Source organism: Python bivittatus, unplaced genomic scaffold (genome assembly GCF_059951505.1).
Source record: "Python bivittatus isolate LINGU-HERP-01145 unplaced genomic scaffold, Pbiv_v1 ctg000080_np1212, whole genome shotgun sequence".
NCBI lineage: Eukaryota > Metazoa > Chordata > Lepidosauria > Squamata > Pythonidae > Python > Python bivittatus.
In genome coordinates this window covers 27,568,685-27,589,348 of record NW_028277035.1, presented here as the reverse complement: position 1 = coordinate 27,589,348, position 20,664 = coordinate 27,568,685, and the positions used below count along the sequence as shown (strand labels likewise).

At 38.6% G+C, this 20,664-nt stretch overlaps 1 protein-coding gene across 3 annotated transcripts in view; it reads left to right on the top strand.

Moving 5' to 3' along the window:
- The window catches only part of ARHGAP26 (Rho GTPase activating protein 26), a 264,334-nt gene extending 258,334 nt beyond the window's left edge, over window positions 1–6,000 (top strand). For all 3 annotated transcript variants that reach the window (XM_088133702.1, XM_088133700.1, XM_088133699.1), the window contains one exon: window positions 4,208–6,000. In XM_088133702.1, coding sequence (XP_087989828.1) covers window positions 4,208–4,274 — 67 coding nt within the window. In that variant the 3' untranslated portion in view covers window positions 4,275–6,000. The remainder of the gene's footprint in view (window positions 1–4,207) is intronic.
- The last annotated feature ends 14,664 nt before the right edge of the window (window positions 6,001–20,664 follow it).

Sequence of the window (20,664 nt, the reverse complement as noted above, 5' to 3'; positions counted from 1 at the left end):
CTCCTCCTGTGGGTAACATGAATGGCCAGGCTTATGTAACCATGTTGTCATCAGTGTTTTTCATAAACAGGAATATAATTTCCTAATGCTTGTTAACTACATAAATACAGAAAGCTAAAAAAAGGCTAGGAGGAGGATGGTAGAGAAAAGAGACTGTAGGGAGAAATATAACATGGAGTAGAATTTTAGTTTAAGATATAGGCCACAGTGGGAAAAGAAAGGAAATTAAACGTCATTGCTACAGAAAATGACATATTTTAGGGGAACTATGAACACTCAGTCTTCAGGAAAAGAATAAAGAGGATGAACTCTCCCCGTGGCTTGAACCTCCTCCTGAAAGAACACCAAAGGACATAAAGCTGTGTTTGATTAAAGGATTCTTCTTAATTTTATTCCTCTTTGGTCTCTTCCTCTTCAAAATTTAGATTGTACACTGTATAGACTAGGTGAAGGGCAGTCTCTTTGTTCCTGAGTTATTTTTTGAAGTTCCATTAACACTGGAGGTGCAGGTTATTTACAATTAGTAATAGAGTGACCAAATTAATCCTTGAAGAAATTAACCAGAAGAGATGACTGCAGAACATAGAGAGTAGTAGAAGCTTTTTCTCTTCCAGGGTAGAAAAGTGTGGGGAAATGATGAATTCTGATCTAGTATTTCTGTATGATTGGGCTAATGGAATTAAATGGCAATATGTCTGTTTGTCTTCTTTCTGAGATATACTGAATCACTGACTTAACTATTTGTCTATACAGTAAATGAAAGCTGTAAAGCCATCTGTTCATCTGGACAGTTCCTCTGCTCTGGGCCATAGTCTGAGTCTTCTCACACCGAAGTCTTTTTCAAATCCCCATATCATTTGTATCAATCATTTGTAGGGAGTTCTTCAAATAATTTGAATACAAACTTGGAATTTGATAAATTTTGGTATTAGGGCCTATCATGTCTTTTCCTTGTAACAGTGGAGAATTGTTCCAAGGAAAAGAGATGATAGGACCTAATACCAAAATTTATAATAATCCCATCTCAGTGTTTTCATATTAAAGCTGGACATGCTCTTGATCCTGTCACCCCATAGCTTATTGGTTATTCCTTAAGTCTCTCTTCCTCCCTTCAGCAGACAAGAAGGAAATTCTTTCATCTGCTTGAGCTTCCTAAATTGACAGGAAAAGCAGTCCAGGCATGGAAGCCAAAATGGTTGCCTCTTCCAAACCAGGAAGCCTGGACCGAGGTTCAAAGGATAGGTAATACAACAAGCATCCTGGAATGATTCAGAGCCCCTTTCTGTTCAAGAGGAATGCTGTTATGTCCTAATTCAATCTGTGTCCTCCTATAGCTGAGAAGAAACTGTTTTTATGTAATAATTTTATTAAATTTTTAAAAACTAACAAAAAGTAATAATCAAGAAAGAGAATAAAAGAAAGGATAAAGAGAAAGCAAAAGTGCAGAAAAGTAAAGAAAAAGAAAGAAATACCAAAAAAATGACTTACGGCTTCTTTTATAGCAGATACAAATAAAACATATATTAAACTCTTACTCTAAGATTTCAACTTAACATCCATTTTTTCTATAATCTATTAATTTTACTAATCTTCAAATCCATATATCATAATTTCATTTTTTTTTCTGTTTCCCACAAAAAGTCCAAAAGGGGCTTCCAGTTAGCATTAAAATTAGTCAATGTCTTTGCTCTACTCAGAGCTGTCAATTTCATCATCCCGGCTAGCTCTATCAGCTTTACAATCCATTCTTCCATTGTAGGTAATATTGAATCTTTCCACTTTTGAGCATATAAAAGTCTCACTGCAGTTATATATAAAAACAAAATTCCATGAGATTTTTCTAATTGTTTCTCCATCAGCCGCAAAAGAAATGTCTCTGGTTTCAATTGTATATTCTTCAAAATCTTCTGAATTAATACATGTATTAGAGTCCAAATTTTTTTAGCTTTATTACACGTCCACCAAAGATTATAAAAAGTCCCTTCTTGTTGTTCACATTTCCAACATATATTTGAAGTTCCTTTGTACATTTTTGACAATCTTTCCAGTGACAGATACCATTTACAAAAATTATCTTTAAGATTATAACATAATGTAAATTTCAACCCTTTCATCCACATGTTTTCCCATTGTTCCATTTGTATATTATATCCAAAATGTTTAGCCCATTTTATCATACAATCTTTAACTTGTTCATCTTCTGTTTCAAATCTCAACAAAAGTTTACACATTTTAGCAATAAGATGTTCATAATTAGTACATAACTCAATTTCAAATGTTTTTATCACATTCTAAACCATGTCTTTTTATCAACTTTAAATCTTTATACTAATTGTACATGTGAAAACCAGAAGAAACTTTCTGTACAGCTATAGTACAGCTATAAATTGTGTAAACTTCACTCATGCCAAACAACAGAAACATGTGTTTAATATTTAATAAATTTGTGCTTGTGGTTCAGCTGTAAAATGAAAATAGGATGGTAACGACTGAATTCAAGTTATGGACAGGAATAAGGAGTGAAATATCTTCTCCATTTCCTTACCAACTTGCACTCTATTGTTATATAAAGCTTTTTCTCAGCTCGTCTTCTGATTTTGGATCCAGGCTGAGAAATAGGGTTGTAAATCAACAAAACATTGAGTAGTAGAAAGAGAGAAGACATGGTCCCTTCCCCTTCTCCACCGTTACTCTATCTATTCCCACAAATTCACTTCAGAGGCAAAGCATGTTCTTGTACATCTTCATCACGCATCTAAAGATGGAAAGAGAGAAAGTATAGCAAATAATTGGGGGGAAGTTCTACAATCATGGGGCAATTAACAATAGAGGATCTATGGGGTGTTCCAGATCACCTCCTGTTCATTTCCCAAATCTTTACAAATCAGTTTAAATGAAATTGCAATCCTTTTTGTTGCCTTTTCAGAACAGTGCTGGTATTCATAGCCATTCTATTGTGGGCATACCTATATTTTTGTCACTGTATGATGATCATGAGAGCTTGTGGGCCAATCACTAAGTGTCCTTTACACCCACTCACAGAATGTTCTCCACTGCATCTAACCCTTTCTGGTTATGACTTAACAACAACAGTAACACTATCTTCCCATCTACAAAAAGTCGATAAAATGCTAACATTTTCCTTCCCCACCAATCCCATCACCATTCATATGTGCTACATTTTTATAGCACTAATTTGCTTAGGGAAAGCTGGTTGATTGTAAGAAATGTACATAAAACTCTGGATGTGGGAGCATTAGGACATGGCAATATATTAATAAACCTCCACCTAGAAGCCCTTGAGTCATTTCCCTTTCAGCTTGCTGATAGGGCATTCACGTTGAAGAGGAATCCTTCTGAGTAGTATTAATGAGAAATGAGAGAAAATTAGGTACAAGCAGTACATCCATCAGTACTAGGAAACAGCTCTGTTAAGGTAGGGGAAAACCCTACAGTGTTATGAAGTGGGGGAGTAGAGGGAAGATAAATTGTACATGTTGTTTTGTCCTGGTTTCAGGTAAAAATGTAATGTTGAAACTCCACACATGCAGAGAGGTGAGGTGAGGTGAGGTGAGGTGAGGTGAGGTGAGGTGAGGTGAGGTGAGGAGAAACAAATGTCTTCTATGGAAAACAAACTGCCCCATAGACTATAATAGCACTGATGAGTTCATGTTACAGCCATATTGGTAATAGTGTTCATTTCAAATGAGAAACCGTGGTTCTTCACTATCTGCTTAGATATGACTTAATTTTTAGATTCTGAAACCAGCCAGTAGGTGGAGCATTCTGCTGGTGGACAAAAAGAGACATCTGGAAAACCTCTGCAAGCTTGCATGCCTGTTAGGTATGCTTTGGCCTCTGAGGCCATTCTAAAAGGCAAGTCAGAGTCATGTATGAATTAAAAGTTCAGATGGATGCAAAAGTATAGACTAATGAATCACCAGAATACCTGTGCCTTCCTGTATGAAGATATAGTTTTTGAGAGCTGAGAAAGAACATATTCACCCAGGGGTGAATTGGATTGTAGACCCCAGTGTACAAAGCTCCAAGGGTCACCACCATGACAAAATGGTGTTGTGTGTCTATCCCTGCTTCTTTCCTCAGCTGCTCAAAACAACAAATGTACATGTACTGTATATGGCAAAATTCCATTTTTGTTTCAAAATCTCAGCTTTATAGATTTAATAACCTGCATATCTCTTTCCAGTTCATCCATCTCAAGAACCTGGCTGGTTGGAAGGAACCTTGAATGGGAAAATAGGATTGATTCCTGAGAACTATGTGGAGTTCCTATAATTGGACATGTTCATAAACAACACTGCTGAGCTTTACATGGTATCCATGACAACTGCTGATTAGAGTATTGTAGATGATTTGCTGTTTACAACTGTGAAAAGCAAGGTGAAGGACTCTGATACCTGTTCAGAAGAATGTTCATGTAAATAAGAATGTATGTTTCTCTTTATGTAATGTATTGTTGACACAAAAATGCAGCAGACAGAGCTGGAGAAGAAACTAGTGAGGATGAAGGGCTTCAGTGGAGATTGTTCAACTGTGAGAAGTGTTATGCCACATTTCAAATTATATTTTGTCCTGGACAAAATATTAATAGGATATGTGTAAATGTAGTAGCTTAAATTGAGCATGATTACTGGAGACAATTTAACTGGAATTCTACACACACAGACATACACCCTCTCCCACCCCCCCACCCCAAAAAAAGAAAAACAGGCAGGAATTGCAGAACTAGTTCTTCGGTGTCCTATATATGTTGGTATCCAGGAAGGAACAGAAGGACAAAGATTTAGTTTTCTACTGCCTAGCAAAAACAAACATTGAATTTTCTGGGAAGAAAGCATGTCTGTCCCTTTTATCTTTAGCAAGTAAAAATAATGTTTGTATTGATCAAGCCACTAATGGCTTTCTTTTGCAGAGACTGGCTGTCCTTGATAGGGTTCATTCCATCCTCAGCATATAAATAATTCCCATAATGAGAAATGCATCACTGCATGTAGACCAAAAACAATATACAGCAATACACATGCTTTTACCTTGTTAATGTCCAAGCAAGACGTGGAACCAGATCTGAATATTTTCTACAGCTTGCATAGCAGTTGTCCTCCCAAAAGTCATCAGCATTATGAAGCAAATAATGTTTTGGACCAAAACTCATGAAGGCTTTCTCTCTCTTTTAACTGAGAAGTTTTAAAAGTTGCTGGCTGAAATCTCTGCAAACTTTTCAAACAGGACTATCCTTCCTAACAGTCAAAAAGCAGCTTGTCTATATTAGCACTTAAAGCAAGTGACCTGTGTTCTTTCTGTTGTCACTTTCTAGCACAAGTTGTAGAAACAAGCACCCACATTTTCTAGTGCATTTCTCGGTTTTGGAGATGTGGGTTACTTTTGTCCTTCACTACTGTTTTCTGAAGTGGTGACTCCTGTTTATTTGATAGACTGTCCTGTAGGCCACAGTTGCTTTGCACACTCAGTTCTCTTCAGAGCTTGTATTTATTATGTAGCCTAGTAACAATGTTGAAACACACACACACACACAATTGATGTTTTTCAACTCTTCATAATTGATGTCTTTCAGTAAAGGCTGTCTTGGTGAAATATCTATTTAGGGCACACTAACCCTTATCTGAAGTTGTTCTCCAGATGTATTGTACATTATTTTTCATAGTTGTAGATTTTACACTTAAGAAAAATCATATTATTTGAAAGCCAAACATTTCTGATACTATGTTTGTGTTTTCTTTTAAATAGAAGTTTTAACTTGGAAGTTTATGCTGTTTTCCCCCAGCTCTGCTGTGTTCTCATACATTCACAGTCATAGAAAATTTTCTGCTTTAATATGTGCTTTTTAATTTAATCCTAAATTGTTCAGTGGTGACAGAGCTGTATTTTTCACTGACATTTGTTTTAAAATTGAAGTGTAAATATGACCATTTGAAATATGTTGAAGTAAAAGATTTTTATATATTCTGATTTTTAAAAGAAGTGTAATAAACTAAATGTTCAGTGGACATTTGAAACGTATTTAACAGGAAATGCACAAGCAAGCCCCAAGGTACATGCCAGAGTTGGAGTTCCATGCCCAATTTCATTTGATCCCTTTTTTGTTCGGCAGCTGGTGTAAAGTTTTGCACGTCTCTAATCTGTTATAAGGATTATTTCTTGAATGCCTTTGGAAGCGAATAACAGGTATCGCCTCCTGTAATGTTTTCTTCATTTCAAAGGTCTTGTGTGTACTGGGCAACTAACATGCGTATTGTACACAGTTTTCATATTGGTTTGAATTTTTACATTTTGGGGATGCATCTAAAAGGCATTTCAGATTCCTAATGGTGGGATCATCACCATGCACACATCACTCTTTGGGGAAGTTGCCTGTCTCTTTATAAAGCATGCATCTTCACTTGCACCTGTGATGGGAACAAGCAAGAGAGAGTCTAGGATTAAATATTCTCCAGTAAGCAGTTTAGAAGTCTTCATCACCATTTCATATTCTGACAATCTGGGGTTAATCTTGACTATAGTATATTAAGACGATTCATAATCCGTTATTTGGAATTGGCTTATTTCAAGCATTTTTGTGAAATGCAACTGTAAGAATATTTCTGTTTTTCTTCAGAAATCTTCCCAATTCATGTGTTTTTACTTCTAAGAAATGGAGAATGGAGAAATGTTTTTAAATCCTATAACAAAGCTCAAAGTGGAATGGATGCCATCTCATTTCCCTTCCGGAACCTATCCCCAAATCGATTTATTTTCAAGTGTACATAGCTGAGTGTGGACTAACTACCCCATATACTTATTTCTCCCACTTCAAGCACTGCCCAATAGAAGTAAAGCAATTTAATGACAAAATGGTGATTTTTTGAGCAAATAAAAATTTCCCTCCCTCAGAAGCTATAGTATGTATGTAACCTAAATAATATTACCTAATAAAATAAGTATATGTAAAGTACTATCATACCACCCCAGATTATTATCCCAGGACTCTTTTTTTTAAGGGACAAATATAATACCTGCACTCTTAATAAAGGAGTATTTTTCTATTATTAAGGCTTCCAAACATACCTAATGTACATAAGTTACAATCTTTTGAACTTCACTGCCTGCTTCTTGTGTGTTCATAATAATTGGGACTGTCTACCACAGAAACTTTGCATATCTAATGTAGCCGCCACTCAACTATACTACTAAACTATAGATACATCATATTTATCTCTCTTCCTCTCTGCAAGTTATGTTACACTAAAATAGAAAGAGGCAAAACATTCTGAAAGCAAAACTAACAATGTTTTAAAGCCCGAGTCCCATCAACCCTTAATTTATGCCCAAATTCTATTTACAGTGGGCCTTGCAGAGGCAGTTTTATGTGGTTTTTGCTCACTGCATGAAAATAACAGGTATAAATGCAAAAAATTCTGTTGTATTTGGATGGGGTAAATTAATCCTAACTTATAAAGTTCAATATCAAAGGTATTGTTATGCCTTCCAATAACAATACCTTTAATACTGAACTTTATAGCTGTTATACAAAGACATTAGTTGAAAATACTTCACTGAAAAGATATATACTGTCACAAAAAGGCATCTGACTTGTCAAGATGGCTCAGGGACTACATTATTTTGACACTGAGAACCTAGTAACCCCAGCTGATTAAGCCTCGTGCCACTAGGTAAGCAGATACTTCTACAATTTTTCAAGATAGGTCTTTTTCAAGGGACTGTGTAAAGTTTTAACTTAGGCATTGTTCAATCCACACTCTTAGATTACTTTTTTTTAAGGGAATGCCATCTTCAGAAAGAGAGGGCTTCAATACTTACTGGCCCCATTAATCTGGGAATTTATAACTTTTTTTTTTTATATCCCAAAGAGTCTAGACTTCGCCTTGAGAGACTAGTAAGGAAAAGACACGTATCACCTTTTGGGGAGCGTTCTTCCTCCCCCGTGGGTCTTGCCACTGGACCAGTACTGCTTCCAGTTTCGGGTCTGTGAACACATGCAAAGGAGAGACAGAAGGGTTCACAGTGGTACCGCTGTACCACTTCCTGACTCTTCGATTCACCGTTTTCGGTCCTGCTAGTTGTTTTGTCCCGTGATTATGAGAATTATGTGGCTTTTCAGGTTTTTTTTAATAGTTAGCAGATTTGAGGCATTTCTTCCACTCTTTCCAGTCTGATCTGTGAAAGCAGGAAAGGACTTGTATAAGCTCGGTCCTTTTTCCTGTTCCAAAGAGATGTGCTTTTGAAGCTATGAAACAGAATATCATGGCAAGTGATTGGTAATCAATTGGTTTTGTTTTGTTTTTTTGGATAGTAGGACATCTGGGCCTAATAAAAATTTCAGCTAGAGCATCTCTACCCATTTGAGTCCTAATAAAGATTTGAATCAGGACAGAAGAATGATGTCTGGAAGTGTTATTGATAAGCAACTTTTTTTTCCAGGTGAACGTTTTATGGCAGCATTGCCTGTTCATCTTTCCAGGTGGAGATGTATTTCTGGATTGATTGATTGATTGATTATTTATTTATTTATTTATACATTTGTACGCCGCCCATCTCCCCCCAACGGGTGGATTAACCTTAATATAATGTCCAAATCAACACACTTTGATAAATACGTTGCTGAGATGTTTTGTTTTGTTTTACAAATTGAGTAGGAATTTTGTGGTTCTTTGTGGCAGTTTTTCCTGGTGTAAATATTTATTTATAAGAGTATGACTAACATAACTTCCCCTTCATTATCTTGCAGCTTTAGATGGCGGGGGGTTGGTTTCCAGAGAAAATTAAACTGGTTAAGTAACAAATTGGTAATTTAAACCATACAATATTTATATCAAATAATTACAGTACACAATTACACTTGATAGTTTAAAGAGCATGTTCCATAATGCTTAATTAAGGTAATCTAATGGATACTCTTCTCCAAATCTCTTTCTTCATTTCAGTTAATATTAAAAAATCATACCTAGTGAGGGTAATATACAGAGATGATAGTTTTTGGCACATTTATAGACAGCATCACTTTTTTTTTTTTTTACTGATAGGTTTCAGTGTTTATAAAAGCAACATTTCTTTTTTCATTCTTTTTTTTTTAAGATGATCTATACAATGAACAGAGTTCTCCCAACAGAATGATTCAAACAAACAAACAAACCCTCTTACTTACCTGATGCCACAAATCTTTGTGAAGCAAAGTCGAATCAACCTGGTGAAGAGAAAACAGAAGTAGTTACCCAGCTATTTTTCACAAATCTTATCAGGGAAGAATGGTGCGTAGATTGGGGGAAAGCTGGCTTGCCATTTAGGGGTGGCTAAATTCTAGATAATTCAGCTTACTTGAATGTGTATAATGAGGGGAAGTTATCAGCTGCCAAGTTGTCATTCCTTCTGTACTAAAAAATCCCACTGAGATCTTTGAAGATGGCATAAAATTACATCATCAGTTTTGCAGCCTGGGTTCTTTCCCCAGCACCAATCACCATACTTGGAGGCTTCAGCTGATAGCAGACATTGAGTAGAAGATGCAAACAAAATGCATGCTTTCTAGATCTAGAAAATCTAGAGGATTATACCGGATCTAGAATTCATTGAACTTCCACGGTTTCCATTCTACTGGGAAAACCAAAATCCCTTTGCCACATAAAAGGATTATAAAAGAAATTAAAAACTGGAGCAGTATGTTTTGCTCATCCCTTTCAAAGATAAACAAATAGAATTCTTACCCATTTCAACTCACAGCCAAGCTGGCATTCCCACAGGAACCAAGAGGAGAGATTCAGTAAGTTCTCTCCTGTGGGAAAACACACCGTCCAGAAGGTCTGCGGACCTTCACCATTGCCAAAAGGAAAATTGCTTTTTGGTGTGTACTTCAATTATACTGCTGAACTGAAAATAAATTGGCACTTTTGGAATCTGCAGAGTGCTAGAGTTGCTGTTAAATCAGCATAGACTCATGATGGCTCAAAGCTAAGACAAAAAGAAAAAGTAAAGATTCCTTATGTTTCATTCATACAATAAAGATTCTTTAAGCTACATTAGCCTTCTGGCACCATAAAAACTGGTTTCTTAAAAAAATTATACAAATAACAGTCTGCTTCATTAAACGCATGGAATATACTTCTGAGAAAAGGATACATACACACACACACACACATACATATGCACATACATACATACACACGTAAGGTAGTACTGGGAAGGTGGGCAATACTGGGCAAGGAAATGGTAAGAAATAGTATTATCCTAATAATACTTAGGGGGTCACCGGCATTCCTGCAGTAAATACTTATTTAGCATAAACAGTATGATAAGAATTTGGTCGTTGTTCAATCCCTGGAAAACACTTGCAGTTCTCTCAAGAGAGGTCAGTTTTGGAAAAGAGCTGGTGGGGACCTAAGCAGAAGCTTGTGGAATTTGGAAATCTTGAAGAACGTCTTCCCAAGGAAGCCTTAACTGATACTGTAACAATTGCCTCCTGACAAACTGATGCACTGTGAGGGCTTTCATTGTCTTTTTGCCAATGAAAGTTGGCATTCTCTATGACCTGTGCTGACCCCAGAGCTGGTCTTTCCAAGGGCAAAAAAAAAGTTAGCCGCAGACTGACAAATCTGGACACCTTTTTTGCATCCATTATTTCAGTTGCTCCCAAAAATCCTTGGCTGAATCAGCAGGAGGAATGTACTGCATGTAGCACAGTCTGGACAAGATTTATGGGAAGTGTGTGTCTTATGTTAGAAATTACCTCATTGCTCCTGAGAAGCCCTTTTGTCAGGTCACTCCTTACCAGAGACTACGTCTGGCAGCTTTTCTGTCTCTGACATAGTCTATTTATCCAGCTAAGGAAATATTACAAAGGAAAATAAACCTGATGATATTTTTCCTTCCAGAAATATCTCTGAAAAGAGCTTAGTACATGGACTTTGACATATATATACAGAGAGAGAGACAGAATCATGGCTTGCATTATTTTTTCTTTTCCTGTTCTGGGTGGGGAAATATTTGATTCTTCCATATTATGTAGATTCAAGAGAGTCGCTTTGGAGAACTGTAACAGAACTGTTTGGAATTACCAAGAATTGGACGTTATCCCAAGGCCACAAGACCTGCCCAGATGAGATGATAATAAATAAATAAATAATAATAAGATAATAGATAATAAGAGGAGATGCGACTGCAAGATTCTAAGTTGCTAGGGACTTTTGCACCTGTTCTTAGCCATATCCTTAGACCTCTGCTAGGCTGCATTCTAGGTATTCCTCTAAGGAGCTTCCTAAAGGAGCTACGGGTGAATCTTTCTTGAAACCTGGCCAAAGTTCCATCTTGGTTTGTTCTGCAGTATTAGTTGTTCTGGCTCAGCGTCAGAGAGCTCTGCTGATAGCAGAAGTCACTCAGCCTGTGACCTTTCCAGACTCTGCCTGCACAGCCTCTCTTAACGCTGCATCGATCAGAAGCTTAACATTGTCTGCTGAACTACGAGGGCAACAAAATTCTGGGCCATTTGTGATTCCCAGACGAGCACAAGAGGGTCAGATTCTGCTGAGTGAGATCATCCATTACTACTTCAGTAAGAATTGGAATGGGTGGGACAGCTAGCTTTCTGGGAAGTTAAACACTGTTATCCGACTGTACTGCTGTGGCAGGAGGAGACCAGGATGTATCCATGCAGTTGGAGGAGAAGTGTGGCATACTATTCAGGGGGAATAATATCTGGCACCCACTTGATCAGCTGTGCCTCCATTATGTGGCTTGCAAAGAGGTTTTCCAGCACAGAGCAGTCTTGCCAAAAACCATGCAGTGCGGGAGGTCCATCTGTAGATATTGCAGCTAGGCTTAGATTCTTTCCAAGGCGAGCAACTAAGGAGGAATGGAGAGTGGAGCTAGCATTCTCTTTCTTGATGTTCCAGAGATAATGCTATGGCTGAAATTAACCCTGCCAAAGTCCAGTTGTCTAGCCAGCCCCTCCCATGAGACTGTTGTTTGGCTTGCTGTTCCTCCTGCAAAGAGCAAAATCCATGTAAGCTGATGCAACATAGGTGGGGTTTCATATGCCTTAGGTGTAAATTAGACGGTGGGGACATTAGGCCTGGCTTGGCCATCTCAAGGATGCCCTGAGGTCTGGATCGTCACTTCAGCAGCCAAGCTGTCTGGGCAAGCATGATCCAAAATTGATGGATTAATTTTGTTTTAATCCACGGCTAAAAGGCTGCCTGCAAATCTCATTTTGCACTTTGCCCCTCTCTTCTGAAGCCCCCTTTAGTGCTTTGTGATAGGATTGCTAATGGGAATGTATTTTTTGCTCAGGGATGGGGGGGGGGGTCGCGTTTAAAAAATCAAGATGGCAGCCATGAATATACCATCATATCTTGCCCCTTTTTATGCGTATCATGGTTGTGGCCACTGTCATGAATGTTTTGAAGCACATATACACACACACGCACCATGGACTCCCCTGTTCTTGGTTTTAATTAAGAATTGATATCTTTGCTTAGCAGGAGAGAGATACCTGAGAGATGATCTTCTGTTCCACAGAACAAAGCAGGGGCCTTTCGGGGAGCTATTTAAAAGCCTTGACTCCCCAGCCACGCCTTCAGGTTTCTTCAGACAAGATGGGGCCCCACCCAGGCCTTTCATGTGCTATGTCAGGGGCAGCTGAGCAATTCTACCCTGGCAGTACCCTGCACATCTACTTCACCTTCTTCCCAACATTCTAGGCTGTGGCTGACCTGCAGGGCAGATGAAGGCAGATGAATTTTTTGGCACAAGGCTTAATGGACCTTCTGCTGCTTGCTGCTGATTGCAGAGACTTTCTGTGAATTTCTAGCTACCGAAAACGTGCAGGAGGTGAGAGGCTGTTAATGCAAGCCCACTGTATTGGAAATGTATGTGGGTTTTGCAGAAAGCATTTGCAGGTTTCTTTTCTCAGTTTTTCCCAGCGGGGGCGTGGGGAGTCTTGCCTGGACCTTGAAAGATGGCTGTGGAAAAAGTCCCAGTGTGGGCTGTGCAATATTGATTTTAAACCAGCAGCTTTAAAACGGAGATGCTGAGGTGTCTGACTCCCTTGCTGATGTTATGTTATGATTAGAAGGTGCATTATATTTTAATGACTTCAATTACTGAAATTGGAAAGCTTTAAGCAAGTGTAGCTTAAGAGGCTTCTGCTAATTAGACTTTAATATTAACAACCAAATTCCTGATTTGTTTTGTTTTGTTGCCTGTTTCAAACTTCTACTTTTCTTTCTTTTCCCTGGCTACTGAAGCAAATATTTGAACAAGAACAACAACAAAAAGAAAAAAAGCTGGCAACGCGCTTGTAACCTAAACCCGCCTTTCTGAAAGGCCTAGTTACTGCCTATTGCAAATCTTCCCTCAGGTAACGAAGTTTATTCTAGTTTATAACCTCATAGAGAAGAGACTTGGCAACGGCACCTCAGCACTAAAACTCACTGACGCACAAAGCTGGTAGCCACCGGCAGGAGGACAGGCTCTGCTGTCAGCAGGCTATTTTTCTCCGTCTAGGACAAGGCAACGGGAATGGAGTGTGTTCCAGAACTTAAACCGAGATAAAATAGCTGCTGCTGGGCCTGTTGCTCCTGCAGAAAACCAGCACAAGCTCTCTCTTCCCTAGGCAACTGCTTCTCATAAAACTTAATTTGCCTGAGAGCAAAGCTCAACATAATAAATCCAAGGTGATTTTCTGTTCTCCCCCTTTGCTGATAGGAAATTCTTCTCTCAAATGGGCTTTGGGATGTACGCCCCTTCCCTGTCTGAAGAGTTGCATCTGAATGCTTTGATTTTGGTGTATTTGCAGACCAAATATGTCGGTTTCATGTTTTCAGAAGAATTTGATAATACTCTAGTATCCAGATGCTGTAATTCCGGTCTGTCTTCAAGATGTGTGTGTGCGGATGTGGCAAAACCTGCAAGACTTGGGGTGTGTGTGTGTGTAACGATCCAAGCTCTGCCCTTTGGTACTCGTGTGAGAATCTCATCATGACACTGTCCACCATCTTGCAGATTTTGGCACACAATCCCCATGGACAACCCTGCTATGATGTATAAATTCTTTCTTCCTACTTTAAAATATTTATCTGTTGCATTTATATTGTAATTGTCAGCCATCCATTCCATGCTGCTTGCTCTTCAAACACCTCAGTTTTATTACAGCTGCTGGATCTTATTTCAGCTACCTAAGCAAATCATAAACCATCAGCAGACCAAATTACATACATGTGAGCTACCTATTATGCAACTCAGAAACTTCTCAGCAGAGTTTTTCATCCAAATGTACCTCCAGTTCAACATTTGCCTGGCCCTTTATTCGGTTCATTTCATACAGTTATCTCCCAAATCACTAAGCTGAAAGAAAGAAACTGACCAATCATTTGAGAAGATACAAGAAATGGCAAGAATCACCTGCTGGTTGGTTGGGCTCTCCCTGTGTTGTCATGCAAGTACTAAGCATGGGAGGAGGCATTACCAGAAACTGCAATTGGCTTGGAAAAGCCCATATCGGACAGTGTAGATTTCCAGATGATCAGCTCATGCCGTAAGTGGAGCTTTGCAAACATCAACAAGTTAGTTTGGAGACATCTGTACCTTTGTTACTATCTAGTAAGAGCATACAGTGAATGTTGACCAAGTCCAATTGATCACTGATTGATCAGGTTGGAAGGCATGGTCCATTTGCATGTTTCATTCTCTCCTTGCACCTGAACATGTATAGATTCTAAAGCTGATTATTTTATTCATTATGGGATTTATATCCCACCTATATTTTGTGTAACTCAAGGTGGTGTACATACCTAATGCTCCTCCCTCCCATTTCCCTCGCAACAATAACCCTGTGAGATGGGTTAGCTGGCTCAAAGTCACCCAACCGGCTTTCATGCCTTAGTGAGGACTAGAACTCATGGTCTTCTGATTTCTAGTCCAGCGTCTTAACCACTGCACCAAAGTGGCTCTGGGGCATATGGTTGGCCCTGACCCTGCAGGCCTTTAGGAAAGTGGTTAAGACCTGGCTGTTTCCCATGGCCTGGGGCTCAGGGTCAACAGAGTCTTCAGTTGATACGCTGTAGATTTTAGTTCTGATCACCATTTTAGCGTTAAGAGGATATATTGTTTTGTATTTGTTGATTATGGGAAACTTCTCCCCTTCTTCTTTGCTTTTTGTATGCCACCCAGAGGCATATAATCTGAGTTGGACAGCTACATGGATGCATAAACAAACAAACAGGCTCTGTATGTCCTCCATAGAAAGACAAAAGAATAGCTTGCTTTCTTCCCTTCTCCATGATCTATTTGCCTGCTATGAAAACCAACTTAGCAGATCTCCAGAAGCTAAGCAGGGTTGGACCACTAGGAAACTTTGCCGCCGTAGCCTAGAGAGGGAGGCTGACTTCCATGTTGCCAAAAACATTACATGGATGTGTTCATGAAGTCTCTAGCAGTTGTACTTGAATCAGAAACTTTTTTAAAAAAGAAATCAAGTCCAATGGAGACCAGTTAGGTGATTAAATGAGCTCCAACTGGTGAGACATTCAAGAGAAGAAGAGCCTATGGACCATTCATCAGGAAGGGAGAAGCATTTTGAAATATAATATCTGGACACTTGAGTAAAGTTGGGAATAGAGTAGAAAAAGCACATTTTTGGCGGAATGCACGAAAATTGGAGAAGACAATACTAAAATGACTGTAATGGAAAGCATGTGCAAGGAGGATACTGGAATGGAGGATCAAGGTTATTAGGAGGAAGGGGGAGCATTCCTGGAGAAGTTTCAGGGCAAGCGCTTCCTCAGCCTGCAGCAGGACTGTGAGAAGATGAAGAAGCTGAGACTAGCCCCTCCCTAGAGTCTCACATTAGAGACTCCCTAGAGTCTCACATCTTGATGTCAGGCCCAGCCCAAGAGCGACAACAAGGTAGTCCAGTCCAGTATAGTTCCTTTATTAACTTGCACCTAATAGACAGAATCTCACCGGACTAAACCTATGCTAAAGCAACTAATGGATATGCCCTGTGAGACTCTAGGGAGGGGCTAGTCTCAGCTTCTTCATCTTCTCATGGTCCTGCTGCAGGCTGAGGAAGCGCTTGCTCTGTAACCTCTCCAGGAATGCTCCCCCTCCCTCCTGATAACCTTGATCCTCCATTCCAGTATTCTCCTCGCACATGCCTTCCGTTACAATGACATTCATATTGCCTGCTACCACCTTCATTCAGATAACAAGAAATGATCTGAAAGTAGACTATTCTAGAAGCATGGTTATAAGCTTATTCAGAAGATCTCACCAAGCCCTGATGCCATAGTATTGCTGTCCTCAGGACCATTCCCATGACAAAGGCAAACCAAATATTTCCTTGGTTTTTAACGAACCAAGATTGCTAGACACATTTGTTTAAAATGAAATGTGCCATTGACTTTTGAGCATCCTGGCTATCTTTTCTCAGTTGGTATGCTTCATTTTTAGTCTTTGAAGGAGTTTTATCTTTGTAGTGATTAAATTTGTACTGATATTCTGAACCAATTTGCAACCTGCTGAATTCAGTAATTGAGTTGGTGAAAAAAACATTTGCTTTTATATTATTAAACAACAATGCTGCTGGTGATTCCATTACAATTCAGCATGTATTATATAAATTCACAATGTTTGTTAACCATAGTTCAATAAATAAAATTGTGTGTTGGAGAACCTTAAAAGCTTACATATTCTTGGGTCATTTTAGTTGATTCTAATAAATGATTGGCCAGTTGCTATAAGCTTGTAGCAATATATTTTTTAAAAAATGCATCTTTGAATCTTTGTAGATTTAGCATCATGTTGCATGAGTGAACCCTGTTGCATTTAGTTTACAGAAAATTCTAATCCTGAATACTTTCTATTCATCAAACCTTTCTGTTAAAAATTCACTGAAATGATAGGACACGATATAGTGGAGTGTAAGGAGAAGGTTTCTATACAGAATCAAGGACATTTTCTCAAAAATACAGTTCTTTTGCTAAAGAAATATGAATCTTCCTCTGCATAGAAATCTTAGCACCTTCCATTCTAAACCATTTCTCCAGAACTTTCTCAAGAGGATGATGCAACAGAAAATGTAAAAAAAAAATAAAAATGTTTGGGCCATTCTAGCGGTAACTCTTATTCCAATCTCATAGAATCAAATTTCCAGATCCTCTTCTGCAACAGAAATCCTTGGTATGGGAGTGTAGGTGGAACACTGGCAACTTCTCCAAACAGCTTGAAGCCCATGGTTGTCAAATCATCTATTTTTGTTTATTTTTATTTTTATTAATTAATTTATGTATTTATTTTTATTGCTTTTAAAATAATAATAGAAAAAGAAAAAGCACAATAATTATAATGCAGATACATACATTCCCAAAAAAAGAAACAACACATAAAAAGTGCTTTAAAAAAAGTGAAAAAAAACAGAAAAAAATACAATATATTGTTATAACAGTTAAAATTCTATGTATACTTACCTAATGTAAATATTATTCAAATACATATATATTTATTTCTAATACATTTGTATAACTATCGTTCATCTTTAACCTACTGTATTTTGCATAAATGAGTCCCATATTTCATTGTACTTGTCCATACAAAGTCTACGTCTATAGGCAATCGCTCATGGGTGGCAAATGCAATCAGATGTTCAATCCATTGAGTGAAAGGGGCCATACATTTATCTTTCCAATGCTACAATATCAGACTTTTGGCTATAGTAAGGGCATGGAGAATCTATTTATGTTGTTCAATTGTCAAATTCCATGTAATAAGTATGTAATTCAAGAGAATATTATCCTCTGAAAATGTAATTTTTTGTTGCACAATCATATTTATATAACCTACTACTTTCTCCCAAAACCTAGTAAGTATAGGACATTGTAAAACATGTGTTTTAAAGAAGCATTATCCTTATGACATCTCCAACAAAATGTTGTCTTAGACAGACCTTTTCTATTCAAATGTAGTGGAGTCCAATAAATTCTAAATATTATTCTTTGTTGTATAAGTTGTAGTTTAAATCTTCTATGCTCTTACTCTTATTTCAGAGCCTTTCAATTCAGAGGTCAGCTTAGAAATCACATAGATGTATAGGAGAAAAAAAGGGATGAAACAACCAATTAAATCCTTCTGATCCATTTCAATCCACCAGTGTTTTTATGCTCACAAGATCTGCTAGAAGTGGGAGGAGTATGTGGATTCTTTTTGCCAATGAACCTCACTTCAGACAATAGCTATTCTAGGCTACCATTCCCAGTGGATTTGCTAATCAATTGCCTGGGCATCAGAGCTCCAAGATAGGTAGACCAGACCTTGAGAAATGTGAATACCAAGTTTACCCTTCATTTTTCAGTGGATAGATCTGGGATTTGCACAACTTTCACCCATGACTAAATCCTCAGTTGAAAATTGAAATCTGAGGACATTGTTCATGTTCTAAATCAGTGTTGGCCATTGATGATGGAATGGATGAAAATAAATTGAAACTTAATCCCAGCAAGTCAGTGTTTCTCATGGTCAAAAGGCAGATTAAAAAAAAAAAGGAACTCAACCACTATTGGATGGGGTTACATCCCCTTGAAGAATCAGATCATGGATTCAGCCCTGAAACTGAAAGCTGAGGTTTCAGTTGTGACTGGGAATGCATTTGCACAGCTGTGCAATTTCTTAAAATGTTAGATGGTCTATAGTGACATCAGTCTTAGTTCCATTCGGGTTGCTCTGTAAAGGTGGCTTTGGGCTTGAAGTGTGTAGAAACTTCAGCAGGTCAAATCAGTTGCAGCTGGACTAATGAATAGAACAGGTTATAAGGAGCAGCCTAAGAGAACTCCAACAGATGCTGATCTTTCCCCTGACAAGCTTCAAAGCACTGATTATATCTAGAGTAGGAGTAGAATTGCTTGAGCCCTCATTCTTGGGAATTAGCATTCCCTACCCCACCCCAAACCCTTCATGCTGGGTAACTGCATCTCCACCCAAGAGCTGCTTAAGGTAGGGATCTTTGGGGGACAACCAACTAGGACCTGACTCCTTGGTTCATATTTACCTTTCTCTGCTGTTCATAGGTCAAGCTGGGCCCTCTTCCCCTACCTTTCCTCTCCCCCATTAATCCAATACATTGATTAATCACCCTCAATATAAACCTTTATTTGAATAGGCCGCAGGTTTCCTGTGAAGCTTTTGAGGCTTTCCTGTTTGAGGAGAGGCCTTTTTTCTTGCTTCTCCGTTGTCAGAGGCACATTATCCTTGCATTCTCAGTGGCTGCTTCCCGGCTAAGACACTCCAGCCGACTTGTCCCTTGTTATTCTTCTGTCAGTAGTCCAAGATAGTCCTATTCAAGCAGGCTTTGGCTATTTGGCATTTAAGCTGCTTTGTCTGCTGAGCTGAATTTCCATGGATTGGAGGCGATTTGTTTTTTGCTTCTTGATGTGTGCTTAATGGCCTTCATTGTTTTAGATATGTTTATGTTTTGATCTATGTTTCTTCTGTTTTGATTTTTATTAAAGCTGACCACCTTGTGCCATTTGGGTGGCTCTGGTCTCTAGGTTACACACACAAGAGCCTCACAGTTCTTTGGTACACAATGCATGAGAAAACACTCACTTCTTAGCAGGCTCCTGGCAAACTGCCTCAGCTCAAAGGCCTGTGCTAGGAGAAAGGAAGAAAAGGCCCCTTCAAGAAGGAAAGAGAAACTAAACTTTGCAGCCTCATTTAAAGCTGTGCACACATCCATGTTAGACTCCCCATATGAACTTCCTTTGATACCGGTATAATAATGATTAATTGTGTGCGTGTATTGGCAGGATAATTATTTCAATATTTAAACACTTTCTGATTTGAACAATCATCCAGGACCTTCTTTCTCCAGCCAGTAAGCATATTGATCACTGCTGGGACTGCAGTGTAGGGAATGAGGGGAATGTAGGGAATGTAGGGAAGAGCCAGGATGGTTCAACTGTAGCCCAGGTGTCAAAAGTAGCACAGGCAGCATGACCTGTAGCACATTTGGACCATCGCCCGACAGCCTACAGTATTGGCATCCTCTGGCCTCCTCTCCTTTGCTGTGCTGGACGTTACTGGCTCAACACACTAGCAATGAAAGAATAGTAATGCTTGGTTAGAGTCTGGGTATGGGAGCAAGTAAGATTTTGGACTGGATGTCTGGCATGCTTGCCAGAAAGATTGGCTACCAGGAGCAAAGCAACAACCACCACCTTAAAGTATTTAAATCACACTCAAGCAAATCTTTAATCCATCTGAAGTAGGCCACTTCTAGTGGCTAGTGAAAAGCCGCTTTCCTTAACTTTTGAAAACCTGAACACCAGCTGAGGATCAGGAAATGCAGCTGTAAACTTCCATGGTCTAGAAGGAAGCAAGTTTCTTTTGGGTCCTTTAAAAAAATCAGTTGGTCTAATTAGCCAGAACTGCACAGAATCCTTTTAAGCAAAACATAGAGCCCAAAATTCTTTCAGATTGTAATGAAGGCAAGATTGTCTTTCATCTGATGTTTTCTTGGGAGAACCAAAAGGAGGAGTGTCAAATAGCATCAGTATTACAGCAGCTGCTTTTAGGCCCTGCTGCTACTGATGCTTGACGATTCTGGTATCAGAATGCTGCTGCTGCCATCTCCCAAAGCAATTTTTA